The sequence below is a fragment of the Capra hircus genome, chromosome 7, assembly GCF_001704415.2.
Source record: "Capra hircus breed San Clemente chromosome 7, ASM170441v1, whole genome shotgun sequence".
NCBI lineage: Eukaryota > Metazoa > Chordata > Mammalia > Artiodactyla > Bovidae > Capra > Capra hircus.
Genome location: NC_030814.1, coordinates 90,300,258 through 90,317,077, shown reverse-complemented (window position 1 = coordinate 90,317,077; position 16,820 = coordinate 90,300,258). Strand labels below are relative to the sequence as shown.

The following is a 16,820-nucleotide window of genomic DNA, read 5'->3' as shown; positions in this document are numbered from 1 at the left end:
TCCAGTTTTCTTGCCTGTAGAATCCCATGGACAGAGGGAGCCTGACAGGCTACAGTCCATGGGGTCGCAAAGATTTGGACACAACTGAGCATGCACACACTCCTATTGGCACGGGTGGACAGAGGCCGGGGATGCTGTTCACCACTGCCAAGTGCCCAGGACAGCCCCACCCCAGAGAACCATCCAGCCCCAAAAGTCAATAATGCTGAGGTACAGAAACCCCACTTTAAAGCCCTCTACAAAGGGGGGTAACCACCCCAAGACACATGGTCTTCCTTCAGCCAGCTCACATACTTCACTCCCTGCTCAAGAACACTCAGCGGCTCCCCAGTACCCATGAGATAACCTGTACTCAGATTCGGGGCTTTGGAGAAGGGTGCATCCAGTGCTACCTCACAGAGGGAGCGTCATTCATGCATTCATTTTCTCACCTATTCAGTCGTTCATGCAAAAAAATATTTCAAGCCCTTGTTATGCACCAGATGAAGGAGGAGGTGAGGGCATAAGGAATTCCCGCCTGAAGTTGCAGTGCTGATTACCACCAGGAGGAGGCAATGTGCACATGCCCTGAAGTGATGTTGTGGGAGGGGAGGATACTAGGAACCTGGGGGATGACCCTGCTCTGCCCCTTCTGAGCCCCCGAGGGGGAAACTGAGGCTCAAATGGGGTGGGGACAGGGCTGAGGTCTCCCTGAGTGGTGGCCACCAGGAAGGGTGGGAACCTGGAGGGAGGGAGTGGTGGTCATTCACACCTGAGGCTTAAAGTCTCCCTTGTGGAGGCTGCTTTGCAGGGCTGCAGGAGGCGGAGGTCTTATTTGTGGTCAAACAGGTCTGACCAGAACCCAAGAATGAAGCTGCTCAGCCACCTGGCTGGGCACTGGCTCATTCAATTACTGAGCACCCACTGTGTACACCCAGCTCCTACGCAGGCAGACCCTGCCCTAAAGAAGGCTCAGCACCGAAGAATTGATGCTTTCGAACTGTGGTGTTGGAAAAGACTCTTGGGAGTCCCTTGGACAGCATGGCAATCAAACCAATCAATCCTAAAGGAAATCAACCCTGAATATTCATTGGGAGGACTGATGCTGACGCTCTAATACTTTGGCCACCTGATGGAAAGAGCCGACTCATTGGAAAAGACCCTGATGCTGGGAAAGATTGAGGGCAGGAGGAGAGGATGAGACAGTTGGATGGCATCATTGACTCAGTGGACGTGAGTCTGAGCAAATTCTAGGAGATAGTGAAGGAGAGGGAAGCCTGGCGTGCTGCAGTCCATGGGGTCGCAAAGAGTCGGACACTACTGATCACTGAATGACAACCAAAAAAGGAAGCCCAGGGCCCTCAGGGAAGACAGACAATGGTCTAATCTTCAGATAGCAGAAATAAAATGTCCAATCCAGATTTCTGAGAGCACCTGCACAGAGACACAGCTGGTCTGGGGACTCCTGGAGGGCTTCTCTGAGGAGGTGTTACTGAGATTAATAGGAGTGACCTAAGTGAGAGGGATCTGGGAGGAGGTAACAGCTAGACCTGAAGGAGGTAAGGGAGGCACCATGGGAGAGCCGGGTGGACAGCCAGTGCAAAGGCTCTGGGGCATGACTGGGCCTAGAATGTTGGAGGAACAGTGAGGAAGACTTAGTGGCTGGAACAGAGTGAGCGAGCGAGAGAGAAGGAGGAGGGGAGGGCAGGGAGGAGACAGGGGCTTCTGGCCCCAGGGAGGTGGGACCCAGGAGTGGGGGCCAGGGCCTGATTCAGAGGGCCACTGGCGCCCTCTGGTGGCCCACTGCTAGGACGACAGACTGAGTGGAGGGCAGAAGCTAGGGGAGCTGCGATCCCAAACCCAGAGGCCCTGCAAAAAAAAAAAAAAAAACGTTTTAAATCAAGTTTTATTTGGGGAGAATTCCCTGGCATCAGGTGACTAGGACTCTGCGCTTTCAGTGCCCGAGGGCCCAGGTTTAATCCCTGGTCATGGAAATAAGATTCCACAAGCTGCGATGCCAAAAAAAAAAAAAAAAATTTTATTTTGGACCTGTTAATTAATTTATTTAATTTTGGCCGTGCCTCTAGTGGGATCTTAGTTCCCCGATCAGGGATTGAACCCAGGTCCTCAGACAATGAAAAAGGGGAGGCCTAGCCACTGGACCAACAGGGAACTTCATGGACCATTTTTAAATTGACAGAAAAGTTGTAGACGTAATTCAGAGTCCCCCTATGCTTCTCACCCAGTTTGTCCCAACATCATTTTTACATGACCACGATGTAGCTGCCAAAACTAAGAAACCACAGTCTCATCAATGCTAACTCCACTCCAGGCTGCGTTCAGGTTTCACTGCCCCAGGACCCCATTTAGCATCTCACGCTGTGTCCGGTCCTCACATCCCCTCAGGCACCACTCCCCCTTGCTCCTTGGACCTTTCCAGTCTGGAGGAGATCAGGTAGGGGCTTTGCACGCTACTCCTCATTTGGGGTGTGTCCAGTGCGTTCCTCGTGCCTAGACTGGGTTATGGGTTCAGGCAGAAGGCATGGGAGGAAGGGCAGATTCTGGGGTGCGGCCGGCTTGTGGATGCTCCCAGCACTGAGGTATGTCCCAGCGGTTGGCACCGTGAGGGCGCTGGAGCACCTTGGGGAGAGCACTTTGATATTGGAAGTAGAGGGGGTGAAGACCTTTCTGGGGGCAGCTGCAGGGGGCCTCACAGAGAGTGTTCTCCAATCGCCTGCCTCCTGGGTGGGAGGAGGCCCACCGCAGCGGGCAGAGCAGTGCCTGTTGAGAATCCCAGCCCCTCTGCCTCCAGCCTCAGTTTTCTCATCTGTATAGTGGGACCTGCTTCTGCCTGTGAGCGCTGTGATTGGGAAGGTTTCAGCTGGCACACAGCAAACGCACAGAAAGGTTCACCTGGGCGCTCTGTGGCTCCATCCCAACTTGGGTTAGGAGGAGGGAAATAAGCCCCTAGGAGGAAAAAATGAAGTGAATTATGCTGTCCCCCAGGGCTGGACAGGGACCACCCACAGAAATGTCCACTTTGAGGTTTCATCCTTTGGTGCAATGGCTGAGGGAAGCGCCCACACCCCTGATACCTGCATCCCTGTCTCCAGTCTGACTTCTGCACCTGTGCCCCTGCCAGCTCCTGCGACCACGTCCCACGAAAGGTCCCTCGTGACCCCCAGTTCGCTAGGAGTCTTATCTGCTTTGTGACTGAGCCAGCCACAGCTGGAATCTGTCCTTCTAAAGTGCACAGTACTGGTCTTTCTACCCTGCTCAGAATCTTGGGTGGTTCCCCATGAGCTATTCACTCCTTTATGGAGCACCTACTGCATACCAGGCACTATACTAGGAACTCAGGACACTGCAGAAGTAGGGCTCACAGACTTTCAGAACAGACATGCCAGTAATAGTCTGAGGACTTCCCTGGCTGTCCAGTGGTTGAGGCTCTGAACTTCCACTGTAGGGGATGTGGGTTTGAGCCCTGGTCAGGGAACAAATATCCCACATGTTGTGTGTCTCGACCAAAATAAATGAATAAACAGAACAGTGTCAGCAATTAGTGTGTGGCTAAAAAGCTGTGGCTTTAGCTCAAGAACATTCCATAGTTCCCTAGCCTTTGGTCAAGGATATTTATTGAGCATCTGATCAATGCCAGGCTCTGGGCACTCCTCTTAGTTTTCTGAGCTTCTTATGGTCTTCAAATTTTTTTACATCCCTGTAAATTACAGGAGTGGCTTCCCTGGAGGCTCAGTGGTAAAGAGCCCACCTGCCAACACAAGAGAGACTTGGATTCGATCCCTGGGTCGGAAAGATCCCCTGGAAGAGGACAGGACAACCCGCTCCAGTATTCTCGCCTGGGAAATCCCATGCACAGAGGAGCCTGGCGGGCTACAGTGCACAAGGGTGCAAAAGCATCGAACATGACTTAAGGACTTCACAACAACAAAGTTGCAGGAAACTTGTAACATTGCAAATGATTCTTGTCCATAGACGTATAAATGAATTTTGTCCTGTGGAGACTATTGATTGTTGTCCTGTGGTTATTGACCAGTTTTAGAACTATTTGTTATTTCATTTCAGCCTTGATTGCCTGTGTGTGTTCTTTCATAATAGTCTCTCCTTTAAACAAGCTGTAAGATCTTATTATTTCCCATATTAATTAATGAGTTAAGTAAACTCATAAAGCACTGTTTGTTTTATTTTTAAATATTTATTTTTGCTTATTTGGCTGCACCAGGTCTTAGTTGCAGCATGTGGGATCTAGTTTACTGACCAGGGATTGAACCCAGGCCCTCTGCGTTGGGAACTCCTGAAGTCTTAGCCACTGGACCACCAGGGAAGGCCTTGTTTGTTTTATGTTATAGTCATGCTTTTATATTTTTTTGAAAAAAAAAAAAAATCCCTTACCTCCATTACACTGAAAACCTTCCCTCTAGCATCCAAGGCTCCTCCCTCAAGAAATTTCCACCTACTCCCTCTTACCTGTTTACATCTTCAAGTCCCAGAACATTCTTCCCACTTTTCTTCCTAATCACCCTGAACCCTGTCTTTCATATGTCAGCAAATGCTCTTAGTTCTCCCAAAATGTGTCCAGGATCCTCCCACTTCTTTCTCCTTCTGAGCCTCCACCTGGTTCACCCCATCCTCGCCCACCTGGACCAGCAGGTCCCTGGTTCCATCCTCACCCTCCAGTCTGTCCTCCCTGCAGCAGCCACCAGACGGCAACCGTGAGCGCCAGAGTCAGGCCCCACCCCTCCTCTGCTCACAGCTCTCCAGGTCTCCCACCTCCCTAAGCATAAAAGCCAGAGTCCTTCCAGAGGCTCACAACGTCCTGCAGGACCTGTCCAGTCCCCTCCAGGCCTTCCCCATGTCTCTTTCTCTCCCCTCTGTCCATCCACAGAGGCCTCCCAGCTGTTCCACCAGGCACAATCCTGCCCCAGGGCCTTTGCACAGGCTGTGTTTTGCGCTTGGAATGCCCCTCCCCCAACTGCTCCATTCAAGTCTCTGCTCAAATGTCCCCTTCTCAATGAGTTCACGAAATTACAAGACGTCTGTTCCTTGGAAGAAAAGCTATGACAAACCTAGACAATGTATTAAAAAGCAGAGATATTACTTTGTCGCCCTGAGCCAACAAAACTATGGTTCTTCCAATAGTCATGTATGGATGTGAGAGTTGAACCACAAAGAAGGCTGAGCGCTGAAGAACTGATGCTTTCAAATTGTGGTGATGGAGACGACTCTTGAGTCCCTTGGACTACAAAGAGATCCAACCAGTCAATCCTAAAGGAAATCAACCCTGAATATTCATTGGAAGGACTGATGCTGAAGCTGAAGCTCCAGTACTTGGGCCACTTGATACGAAGGGCTGACTCATTGGAAAAGACCATGATGCTGTGAAAGATTGAAGGCAGGAGGAGAATGAGGCAACAGGAGAAGAGATGGTTGGATGGCATCACTGACTCAATGGACATAAGCTTGAGCAAACTCCAGGAGATAGTGAAGGACAGGAAAGCCTGGCATGCTGCCAGAGGTCCATGGGGTCACAAAGAATTGGACATAATGGAGCAGCTGAAAAGCAACGAGTTCTCCCCTGATCTTTCTACTTAAGATTGTGAAATACTTCCTTGCCTGTTTTACTCCTATCCCTGCAACCCACTCCAGTACTCTTGCCTAGAGAAGTCCGTGGACAGAGGAGCCTGGTGGGCTGCTGTCCATGGGGTTGCACAGAGTCGGACATGACTGAAGCGACTTAGCATGCATGCACTGGAGAAGGAAATGGCAGCCCACTCCAGTATTCTTGCCTGGAGAATCCCAGGGATAGAGGAGCCTGGTGGGCTGCGGTCTATGGGATCGCACAGAGTCGGACACAACTGAAGCGACTTAGCAGCAGCAGTAGCAGCTGTACCTCTTTCTTTTTTTTTTTTTCCTGTGAGACTGACCCTTTTCTAACCCAGGATGTAGTTTACTTCCTCATTGTCTCTTGTTTCTTGTCTGTCTTCCTCCACCAAAACACAAGCCCCACAAGAGCCGGGATCTTTGTTTCTCTTGATTGCCCCCTGGATCCCCGAGACCGGGAACAGCACTCAGCACACAGTAGTGGGTGCTCCTTAAATGCAGGTTCATTCCCTGGGCAGCCCCTCCTCCCAGGCATGATCCTGGCTAACCTCAGCCCATTCCAAAGGGTGTCAGGCTCCGCCTTGAGCAAACACAGCTTCCCTGGCACCAGGCCAGACCTGAGGAGGAAGAACAGGAACCCAGACTCCCGCAGTGGACTTTTCTCAGAACCGGGGCCATAAGGAAGCCCTGAGCCAGGGAGGGAGGACTCTAACAAGATGCTGAAACTGGGGTATTGGCTGGTGGGGGGCTTAGGCAGCCCCCACCCCTCCCCCACTCTCCGCATCGTCACTCCCATCAGGCTGACGGCACTACTTCCCTGTGCAGCCCGGGGCAGGTGGCTGCCCCTCTCTGAGCCTGGATTTGACCTGTGCAAAACAGGAAGGCAATGAGATGTTGCCCCTGGTTTGGCATTCTGATTTTGGTGGGGGGCAGTTTACCCTGTCCCTTGCATGACTGGGAATTTATTACATGCTCTAGCATATGCCATTCTCAGCAGCCCTGTGACATGGTGTCTCTAATTATACCTATTTCACAGAGTAGAAAACTGAAGTCAGATCTCTCTGATGCCATGGGTTTTTCTCTATCCAAACTCCAGCCGAGGTATATTCCCTCCTAACCCCTCAGACCCTGAATCTTAGCATCTCTGTTTCCCAGGAGTGACTCCAAATGCCAGCTGCCCCCCACCCCCTTACCCTGCAACTGGGACACTCATGCATTCTGAGCCGCAGAGGGCCCTCTTCGTCTCGGACAAAGAGCTTTGAGGTGCAATCAGACACTTGGCTGGCTAGGACACCCTCTTTGTCCTGCACTTTTTGGGAGAAAATGACCCAGAAAATCTCCTGCCACGGGACTCTTGTCTTCTCGAGGGTCTAATCTTCCTTTGCCTGAAAACCATCCACCCACTCATTGCTTCATTTCTCCATAGGAAGATTTCACCCAGAGAAGAAATCGAGATAAGGAGATAAGCCCTCCTCCCCCAGGACCCTTGTCGCCCCCGGCTCCAGCAGCAGGGGTGGAGGGAGACGAGATGCAACTGTTTGAAAACTTGGGGGCCTCTTAAGAAGTTCCAGGAGGTCCAGATACCAACCAGGTGCTAGTTTGTCTCACCTGCCACCTCCCTGCCAACCTCCTCTCCTCAGTTTGGGGGATCAGAGGCCAGCTGGTACCCCCTCAGCCTTCCTGAAAGAGCCTGGGCCAACAATGACCCTCTGAAGTCTGTGGCTGTGGCGCCCTGGGCAGGCTGCCAGGGGCAGTAACTGCCGGCCAGATAATCCCTTAGAAACTATGTCAAATGCCCACACAGGAGTGTCGGTTTCCCGATTTCCCGGGAGCCTGGTCGTGGGGGGAGGTGGCAGGGGCCCGGGACCTCATGGTGGGGAGCCCCATCTGGACAGTACCTTTGGGGTGGTAGGCCGATCGGGGTGGGGGACTCACCTGTCTAGGAGGCTGGGTGGCCTCTGGGCAGGCAGCAGCAGTCAGGGCCTGGATGTCCGCCTGGCATCAGGGGCGGGGAGGGGACCTGAGGCTTGGGCTCTGGCCTGCCCACTTGTTTGCCCAACTTTTCCTCTCTGTGGTGGCCACAGACTGGCCAGTCCCGTGCCAGGGGGAACCAGCAGGGCGACAACCACAAGCCGACTGGCGAGAGTGAGAGAGACCTGGTTGGGTGTGCGGTTCTGTCGCAAGGTACACTCACGTGGGAGCCGCTGGCCTTAACCCCTGCCTGCCCGGAAGCCAGGGATGCCCAGTCCCATTCCACTTGCACTGACTACCGCCAAGCCCTTGGCATCAGCAAGAGATGGGCCCATGTGGCAGGTGGAAGACATTGGTAGAATAAATTTAGAACTGAGTGAATGAATGGTGCACCCTCGCCCGCACCCTCGCACGGTCCCCCCTCACCCCCCTCCCCATCGCTCCCCCTGCTTTCCTCCAGGCACTGTCTCGCATCTGGTGGAGGGACTACTCCTTCCCTTCCTGAGGATCTGAGCACAAAATCTGCTTCTCTACCCCCACATGAGTGGCAGAATCCCTACTCAGAATTTTCTATCACTTCCCAGCTGGGCAGCTTTGGGCAGGTCATGGGGCCCCCTCAGTTTCCTCTTCTCAAAAAAATGGAAACAGAGACTTTCTGGCAGTCCAGTGGTTAAGACTGTGCTCCCAATACAGGGGGTCATGGGTTCGATCTCTGGTCAGGGAACTGGAATTCCAGGTTCCCCGCCTCTTGGCCAAAACAAAAAAATCAACCCCCACCCCCCAAAACAAGAAACAACATGAAACATTGTATAGCAACTACCCTCCAATAAAAACAAACAAGGGCAAAATGTTTAAAAACGGAAACAACACTGGCTTCTGCTCCTAGGGCTGTTTCCTTGAGTAACTGAATGAATGTTGGTCCATAAAGCGCTCAGAGCTTTGCTGGGCACACAGCAGCGCAGCACTTTCTAATCTCTACCCACAGGTGGCTGGTCTGAATGAATGAGAGCTGGGTGAGATACACACAGGATTTGGAAGAGCCGCTCTGCAGAAAAGAACCTAAAATAGTTCATTAGTTTTACACATCGATTCCCTGTAGAGATGACAATGGTTTTGAATGTACTGGGTTAAATGAAATATATTGTTAAAAGTAACGTCACCTGCTTGTTTTATTTTTATTTATTAATTTTTGGGCATCCCCCACAGTATGTTGGATCTCAGTTCCCTGACCACGGGATGAAACCCACACCCCCTACATTGGAACTGTAGGGTCTTAACCACTGGACCACCAGGGAAGTCCCAGGTTTTTTTAATTTCTTAAGAAATGTGGTTGCTAGAAAACTTTAAATGACATTTAAAATTTTACATCACCTTGTAGTTCTACTGGAAAACACTGGGATAAGTGCTCAGTGACTAAACAACAACAAAAAGCACATATCAACTGAGGAGCCTTTTTTGATCACATTCTCTTGCTGCTGTACAATATCTTTATTATTTTTAAAGTATTTATTAACAGCTGAAATGCCTTGAGTGTTGTCTGCTTGTTTATCTGTTTCTCCTAGATGTCTCTCTCTCTCTCTCTTTTTTTCTTTGTGCCACACAAGTAACTTGTGAGATTTTAGTTCCCTGACCAGGAATCAAACCGTGGCCCTTGGCAGTGAGAGCACTGTGTCCTAACCCCTGGACCACCAGGGAGTTCCCTTAGATGGTTCCTCTCTGAGGTAGGAATTTGGTCTTGCTTATTCCAAATCCCTTATGATTATACAGTGGAAGTGAGAAATAGATTTAAGGGCCTAGATCTGACAGAGTGCCTGATGAACTACGGAGGGAGGTTCATGACATTGTATAGGAAACAGGGATCAAGACCATCCCATGGAAAAGAAATGCAAAAAAGCAAAATGGCTGTCTGGGGAGGCCTTACAAATACCTGTGAAAAGAAGAGAGGCGAAAAGCAAAGGAGAAAAGGAAAGATATAAGCATCTGAATGCAGGGTTCCAGAGAATAGCAAGAAGAGATAAGAAAGCCTTCTTCAGTGATCAGTGCAAAGAAATAGAGGAAAAGAACAGAATGGGAAAGACTAGAGATCTTTTCAAGAAAATTAGAGATATCAAGGGAACATTTCATGCAAAGATGGGCTCGATAAAGGACAGAAATGGTCTGGACCTAACAGAAGCAGAAGATATTAAGAAGAGGTTGCAAGAATACACAGAAGAACTGTACAAAAAAGATCTTCACAACCCAGATAATCATGATGGTGTGATCACTAATCTAGAGCCAGACATCCTGGAATGTGAAGTCAAGTGGGCCTTGGAAAGCATCACTACGAACAAAGCTAGTGGAGGTGATGGAATTCCAGTTGAGCTGTTTCAAATCCTGAAAGATGATGCTGTGAAAGTGCTGCACTCAATATGCCAGCAAATTTGGAAAACTCAGCAGTGGCCACAGGACTGGAAAAGGTCAGTTTTCATTCCAATTCCAAAGAAAGGCAATGCCAAAGAATGCTCAAACTACCACACAATTGCACTCATCTCACATGCTAGTAAAGTAATGCTCAAAATTCTCCAAGCCAGGCTTCAGCAATACATGAACCGTGAACTCCCTGATGTTCAAGCTGGTTTTAGGAAAGGCAGAGGAACCAGAGATCAAATTGCCAACATCTGCTGGATCATGCAAAAAGCAAGAGAGTTCCAGAAAAACATCTACTTCTGCTTTATTGACTAAGCCAAAGCCTTTGACTCTGTGGATCACAATAAACTGTGGAAAATTCTGAAAGAGATTGGAATACCAGACCACCTGACCTGCCTCTTGAGAAATCTGTATGCAGGTCAGGAAGCAGCAGTTAGAACTGGACTTGGAACAACAGACTGGTTCCAAATAGGAAAAGGAGTACGTTAAGGCTGTATATTGTCACCCTGCTTATTTAACTTCTATGCAGAGTACATCATGAGAAATGCTGGGCTGGAAAAAACACAAGCTGGAATCAAGATTGCTGGGAGAAATATCAATAACCTCAGATATGCAGATGACACCACCCTTACGGCAGAAAGTGAGGAAGAACTAAAGAGCCTCTTTTTTTTTTTTTTTTAAACTAAAGAGCCTCTTGATGAAAGTGAAAGTGGAGAGTGAAAAAGTTGGCTTAAAGCTCAACATTCAGAAAACGAAGATCATGGCATCCAGTCCCATCACTTCAGGGGAAATAGATGGGGAACAGTGTAAACAGTGTCAGACTTTATTTTTTGGGGCTCCAAAATCACTGCAGATGGTGATTGCAGCCATGAAATTAAAAGACACTTACTCCCTGGAAGAAAAGCTATGACCAACCTAGATAGTATATTCAAAAGCAGAGACATTACTTTGCCAACTAAGGTCCATCTAGTCAAGGCTATGGCTTTTCCTGTGGTCATGTATGGATCTGAGAGTTGGACTGTGAAGAAAGCTGAGCACCGAAGAACTGATGCTTTTGAACTGTGGTGTTGGAGAAGACTCTTGAGAGTCCCTTGGACTGCAAGGAGATCCAACCAATCCGTTCTGAAGGAGATCAGCCCTGGGATTTCTTTGGAAGGAATGATGCTAAAGCTGAAACTCCAGTACTTTGGTCACCTCATGCGAAGAGTTGACTCATTGGAAAAGACTCTGATGCTGGGAGGGATTGGGGGCAGGAGGAGAAGGGGATGACAGAGGATGAGATGGCTGGATGACATCACTGACTCGATGGACATGAATCTGAGTGAACTCTGGGAGTTGGTGATGGACAGGGAGGCCTGGCGTGCTGCGATTCATGGGGTTGCAAAGAGTCGGACATGACTGAGCGACTGAACTGAACTGAACTGAATTCGTGTGTCCTTGTGGCATAGAACAGTGCTTGGTACATAGCAGGTGTTTAATAAATATTTGTGAAGTGAATGAATGAATGAATGGAAGGAATATGGGGAAGTTTGGGGAGAGAGTGAAAGACTCATTAAGTCCCTTTTACCTGCAGGATTGATGCTGAAGCTCCGATACTTTGGGCATCTGATGTGAAGAGCTGACTCATTGGAAAAGACCTTGATGGAAAGACTCATTGGAAAGTCTCATACCTTGATCATTGGAAAGATTGAAGGCAGGAGGAGAAGGGGACGACAGAATGAGATGGCTGGATGGCATCACCGACTCAACAGACATGAGTTTGAGCAAACTCCGGGCCTGCATGCAGTCCATGGGGCTGCAAAGAGTCCGAGGCCATTGAGCATTGAGCGACTGAACAACCTGCAGGACCCAGTACTGAAGGTAATAGCCTCTATGGCCACCAGGGGGCGCCCGAAACCAGGCTACCAATCCCAGTCGCGGCAGCTTTGGTTTCCCATCCTGCAAAAAGGGAATTTTGAGCAGGGACATGGGAGAATGAAGCCTGAGGAGCAAAAGCCGCTGCCCCATCCCGATCCTGGCCCCTCCTCTGCACTTCCAGTTGTCTGAGTCAGTGGTTCTCAAACTCTATCAGGCATCCGAAACGCCTTGAGAGACTCAGCGAAAGATTATGAGTCCCCACACCCCGAGGTTTTGATCCAGGAGCCCTGGGCAGGGCGGAGGGGGGCGGTGGGCCGAGAACCTGCATTTCTAACAAGCTCCTGGTGGATGCTGATGGGGGCAGGTCCGGGCACCTTGCTTTGAGAACCATGGATATAAATCTTTTCTCAAGGCAGATTCAAAATGAATCAGGACCGAAGAACTCCTCTTGGAGCCTTTTAAAAAAATGGTGGCAAAATACACAAAGCATATATTCACAAAGTATTCACTCGCATAGCTTGGCTGCGTTCAGCACCTTCACACTGTTGCGCAACCGTCCCCACCATCGTCTCCAGAACTTTCTCAGCTTCCCAAAGGGAAGCTCTGTGTCGATGAAACACTGACTCCTCACCCCTCCCCCACCACCTACTTCCAGTCTCTATGGATCTGACTCCTCCAGGGACCTCAGGTGAGTGGAATCCGACACTATTTGTCCTGTGTCTGGCTTCTCTCACTGAGCATCGTGTCCTCAAGGTTCATCCAAGTTGCAGTGTGTGTCAGAATCTCCTTCTTTTTAAGGCGGAATCATATTCCATCGTATGGGTAGACCACATACGTGTATCCATCATCTGTTGATCCCCTCCCCTCTGAGTTGGCTCATTTCTAACAGCTAAGCTGGGGGGATCCCTCCACCTGATCCTGGGTCCTGTTCTCTACGTCTTCCCTTTTCTTCATTTGTCTCCTTGTTTTGATAGAGAGGGCTTCTAGGCTCAGAGGGTAAAGCGTGTGCCTACAATGTGGGAGGCTCGGGCCGATCCCTGGGTTGGGAAGATCCCCTGGAGAAGGAAATGGCAACTCACTCCAGTACTCTTGCCTGGAAAATCCCATGGACTGAGAAGCCTGGTAGGCTACAGTCCATGGGGTCACAAAGAGCCGGACAAGACTGAGCGACTTCGCTTTCACATTTGATAGAGAATATTTTAGAAGCATCTTTCTGAGCCCTGGGTCTGACTGAAGGCTGCTCTGTCTCGCACTTTCCCCTTCATCCCATCGCCCAGCATCCCAAAGCCCAGTCTCAGCCTCCCGCTGACCTCGCCAGCAACCTGACAGTGAAGAGAGGGGTCATGTGTCTGGAGTTTGACAGGCCTGGGTGAAAACATTCCAGCTCTGACCTACACCCAACTGGGTGCTCAGACTCCCCCACCAGCCTCTGAGCAGAAATCATTAATAATGAATAAAACTACTAATACCAACATTTATTATACCCCAAACCATGACTTCAGAATGAATAACTGTCTGACCATAGCACTGGTGAGCTCACCACTGCACTTTAATAATATTATCATTCTCAACACAATAAGAAAAGAGGCTGCTTCACGACGAGGTATTTTGTGTGATTTCAAACATGTGGCTTCAGCTCTCTGGGCTCCTGTTTCCTCATGTGTGAAATGGGGATGGTAATAGTTTCCATCTGGTTGATCAATATTATCAAGTATTTATCGTCTTCTAGGTGTAATGTTTTGTGTTAGGTAATGGAGATAAAACTCAACCTTCAGAAAACTAAGGTCACAGCATCTGCTTCCATAGCTTCATGGCAAATAGATGAGGAAACAACGCAAAAAGTGAGAGACTATTTTTGGGGGCTCCAAAATCACTGCAGATGGTGATTGCAGCCATGAAATTAAAAGACACTTACTCCTTGGAAGGAAAGCTATGACCAACCTAGACAGCATATTGAAAAGCAGAGACATTACTTTGCCAACAAAAGTCCATCTAGTCAAAGCTATGGTTTTTCCAGTAGTCATGTATGGACATGAGAGTTGGGCTATAAAGAAAGCTGAGCACTGAAGAATTGATGCTTTTGAACTGTCGTGTTGAAGAAGACTCTTGCGAGTCCCTTGGACTGCAAGGAGATCCAACCAATCAATCCTAAAGGAAATCAACTCTGAATATTCATTGGAAGGACTGATGCTGAAGCTGAAGCTCCAATTGGGCCACCTGATGCAAAGAACTGACTCACTGGAGAAGACTCTGATGCTGGGAAAGATTGAAGGAGGGAGGAGAAGGGGACAATAGAGGATGAGATGGTTGGATGGCATCACTGACTCAATGGACATGAGTTTGAGTAAACTCCAAGAGGTGGTGATTGGCAGGGAAGCCTGGAGTGCTGCAGTCCATGGGGTTGCAAAGAGTTGAGCATGACTGAGCAACTGAACTAAACTGAATGGGGATATAATAGTTTTTTTAAAAATGAAACAGGGACTTCTCTGGTGGTCCAGGGGCTAAGACACCATAGTCCCAATTCAGGGGCCAGGTTTGATCCCTGGTCAGGGAACTAGATCCCACACATCTCAGCTAAGACCCAATACAGCCAAATAAATAAATAAATTTATTTAATAAAAAAATAAAAACCAGGTCTCTGACTTTTGGGGATATTGCATATAAAGGCTTTAGCACTGAGCTTGACACTTAAGAATGTTATTATCATGTATAACTAATTTTTACCACATTACAAATACACCTGTTATATATCATAAATATCTTATTTTACTTATTAATATTACTTATCATGATACCATATCACTATTTAATAATGTTAATATATCAAGACAAAATCACACATAATTTGTAGGTTATGCATAATGATAAAAATTAAAGTTACTTATTATCACGTATTATTACATAGCCATTACTGACATCAAACGTAAGCATATTTAATATAACTATTACTAGTATGATGATTTAAAACTGTAATAGTTTTTTATATTCGTTATAAATAATGCTCTTAAGCACTACATCATTCTGGAGAAGGAAATGGCAACCTTCGCCAGTGTTCTTGCCTGGGATAATCTCACTGACGGAGGAGCCTAGCGGGCTACAGTCCATGCTGTCATAGAATCGCACGCGACTGAGAGACAGCACTACAGCAGTATTGGCAGAAATGGCGCTGCTCTTCCATTCCCTGGGCGCGTGAGGGCGCTCGCGGCGCTCCCGGGGACTCTGACGCACGCAGGCCCCGCCCCCGAGTCCCTACTGGCGACGCGCGCAGTGCGCGATGGCGCAGCGCCTGGCCCCGCCCCGGGCCCGCCCCTCGCTCCCTGGCCCGGCCCCCTCCCTCCGCTCTTCAGCCGGCGGCGGTTGTTGTTCAGCGGCGGCGGCCGCAGCTCGGGTCGCAGCCTCCGGCCGCCCGGCCGCCCGCCAGCCCGCCGGCGGGTCCGCGCGCGGCCATGGAGCTGGAGGTGCCGGACGAGGCGGAGAGCGCCGAAGCCGGGGCCGTGACCTCGGAGGCGGCCTGGGCGGCGGAGAGCGGTGCGACAGCAGGTAACGGTTCCGGACGTTCCTCCCCTCCCCGCTGCCCGAATGGACCCGCCTGACCCCCCTGCCGGGGCCCAGTGGACCCGTCCGAGCGCTGGAGGGGCGTCGGGACCTGCTGCAGGAAGGTCGGAACGTTCCACTCGGGGGCGCTCGCGGGGGGGATGGAACGCCCCACTCCGGGGCCAGGGGACGCGTCGTCTGGGGCCCGAGGGAGGACGGTACACCCCGCCTCGGTGGCTCAGGCGTGGCGCCGCCCATTCCTGGGGGTCCTTGGGGAGAGCTGTGAGTCTGGGGGCGGGGGTGGGTGCAGGGCCCCATTCTGGGAGGCTGTGGGTGGAGCAGCTCCGGTTGGAGGCGCGCGGGGAAGATGGGTACTCACCTCTGGGCGGAGGGAGGCGACCCCCGTTTAGGACGCGCCATGGGTGAGTGGGTGCACCGCCTGCCTCCTGCTGAGGGCGCTGAGGGACGACATCCCACCCGGTCTTGTGAGGGGGCTGCTCTACGCGTGGGATTGTGGAGTACCCCCGTTCCAGTGAGGAGCCCTGCCTCCAAAGGGTGATGCAGACCCTCTGCTCCCGGCCGCCCACCTTGCTAGTGTCAGCTCCCGGGCCTCACCTCTTGCCCTGCAAGCGGTCACCCTCTGGGCCCATCTTACTGGTCGTGAAGGGCAGGGGCTGCTGTGGTGGAAATGGGGGGTCTCGAAGGCCAGCCGGGTCAGCCTCCTGACTACCTTATCATTCTTTGTGGAATTCACCAGACCAGGTTTTTAGTTCACTGGCCGTTCTTTTCCCTTCCTGGGCCTCAGTTTACTTGCTCTAACAGGAGGGGGCTAGGGATTGACATCTCCAGACACCTTCAGTACCAGGGCTCTGCTAGCAGGTGGGGAACAGGAGAGCCCCCGGCCTTTTCCCTGGATGTGGAGAGGTGGGCTGCCGTGGCTCTGCAGGGTGTACTGCTTTCCCCAGGTCCTCTCCTGGGTCTGTATCCCTCGCCCTTCCCTAGAGCAGGTTTGGGGAAGGAGGCGGCCTCACCCAGCCCTGCGGGCTCCAGGCTGAGCCCGAGCCCAGCCCCTGCCTGGAGGGGCCGGTTCCTTCTTCGTCCAAATTTCAGGCTTCCAAGTACGAAGTTTCCGATCTGCAGAATTCTCCGTTTCCCCCTCTCTCCCCCCAAGGCAGCCCTCGCTGGCGAGTCCCTGTGGACGCCCACCTGGGGCACCCATCCTCCTTCTCCCCCAGGCCTCCCGAACCTTCCGTGGCAGGAGGGAGATACTGCGCTGCCCGGGAGTTGGGAGAAATGTCTGGAGGAATAGCCGGAGCTGGGAGCAATCTCCACCCCGCCCCAGCCCTCCCCGGGCTCCAGAGCACTCCCACTGCTCCCCTTCCTGCTACCATCTGGAGCTGCATGGTGGATGACCCCGTTCAGCTCCGCCATCCGGCCCCCACGCCCTGCTTCTT

At 50.8% G+C, this 16,820-nt stretch overlaps 2 protein-coding genes across 5 annotated transcripts in view; one reads left to right on the top strand and one right to left on the bottom strand.

Moving 5' to 3' along the window:
* TJP3 (tight junction protein 3) overlaps nucleotides 1–7,743 on the bottom strand; it is a 30,298-nt gene extending 22,555 nt beyond the window's left edge. The window contains exon 1 of the mRNA XM_018050840.1: nucleotides 7,534–7,743. The gene's annotated coding sequence lies outside the window, so the exon portion shown is untranslated. The remainder of the gene's footprint in view (nucleotides 1–7,533) is intronic.
* The window catches only part of PIP5K1C (phosphatidylinositol-4-phosphate 5-kinase type 1 gamma), a 48,095-nt gene continuing 46,466 nt past the window's right edge, over nucleotides 15,192–16,820 (top strand). For 2 of the 4 annotated variants that reach the window (XM_018050836.1, XM_018050835.1), the window contains exon 1: nucleotides 15,194–15,372. In XM_018050836.1, coding sequence (XP_017906325.1) covers nucleotides 15,279–15,372 — 94 coding nt within the window. In that variant the 5' untranslated portion in view covers nucleotides 15,194–15,278. Of the gene's footprint in view, nucleotides 15,373–16,820 lie in introns of all 4 variants that reach the window. The other 2 variants (XM_018050833.1, XM_018050837.1) reach the window with 2 other exon arrangements.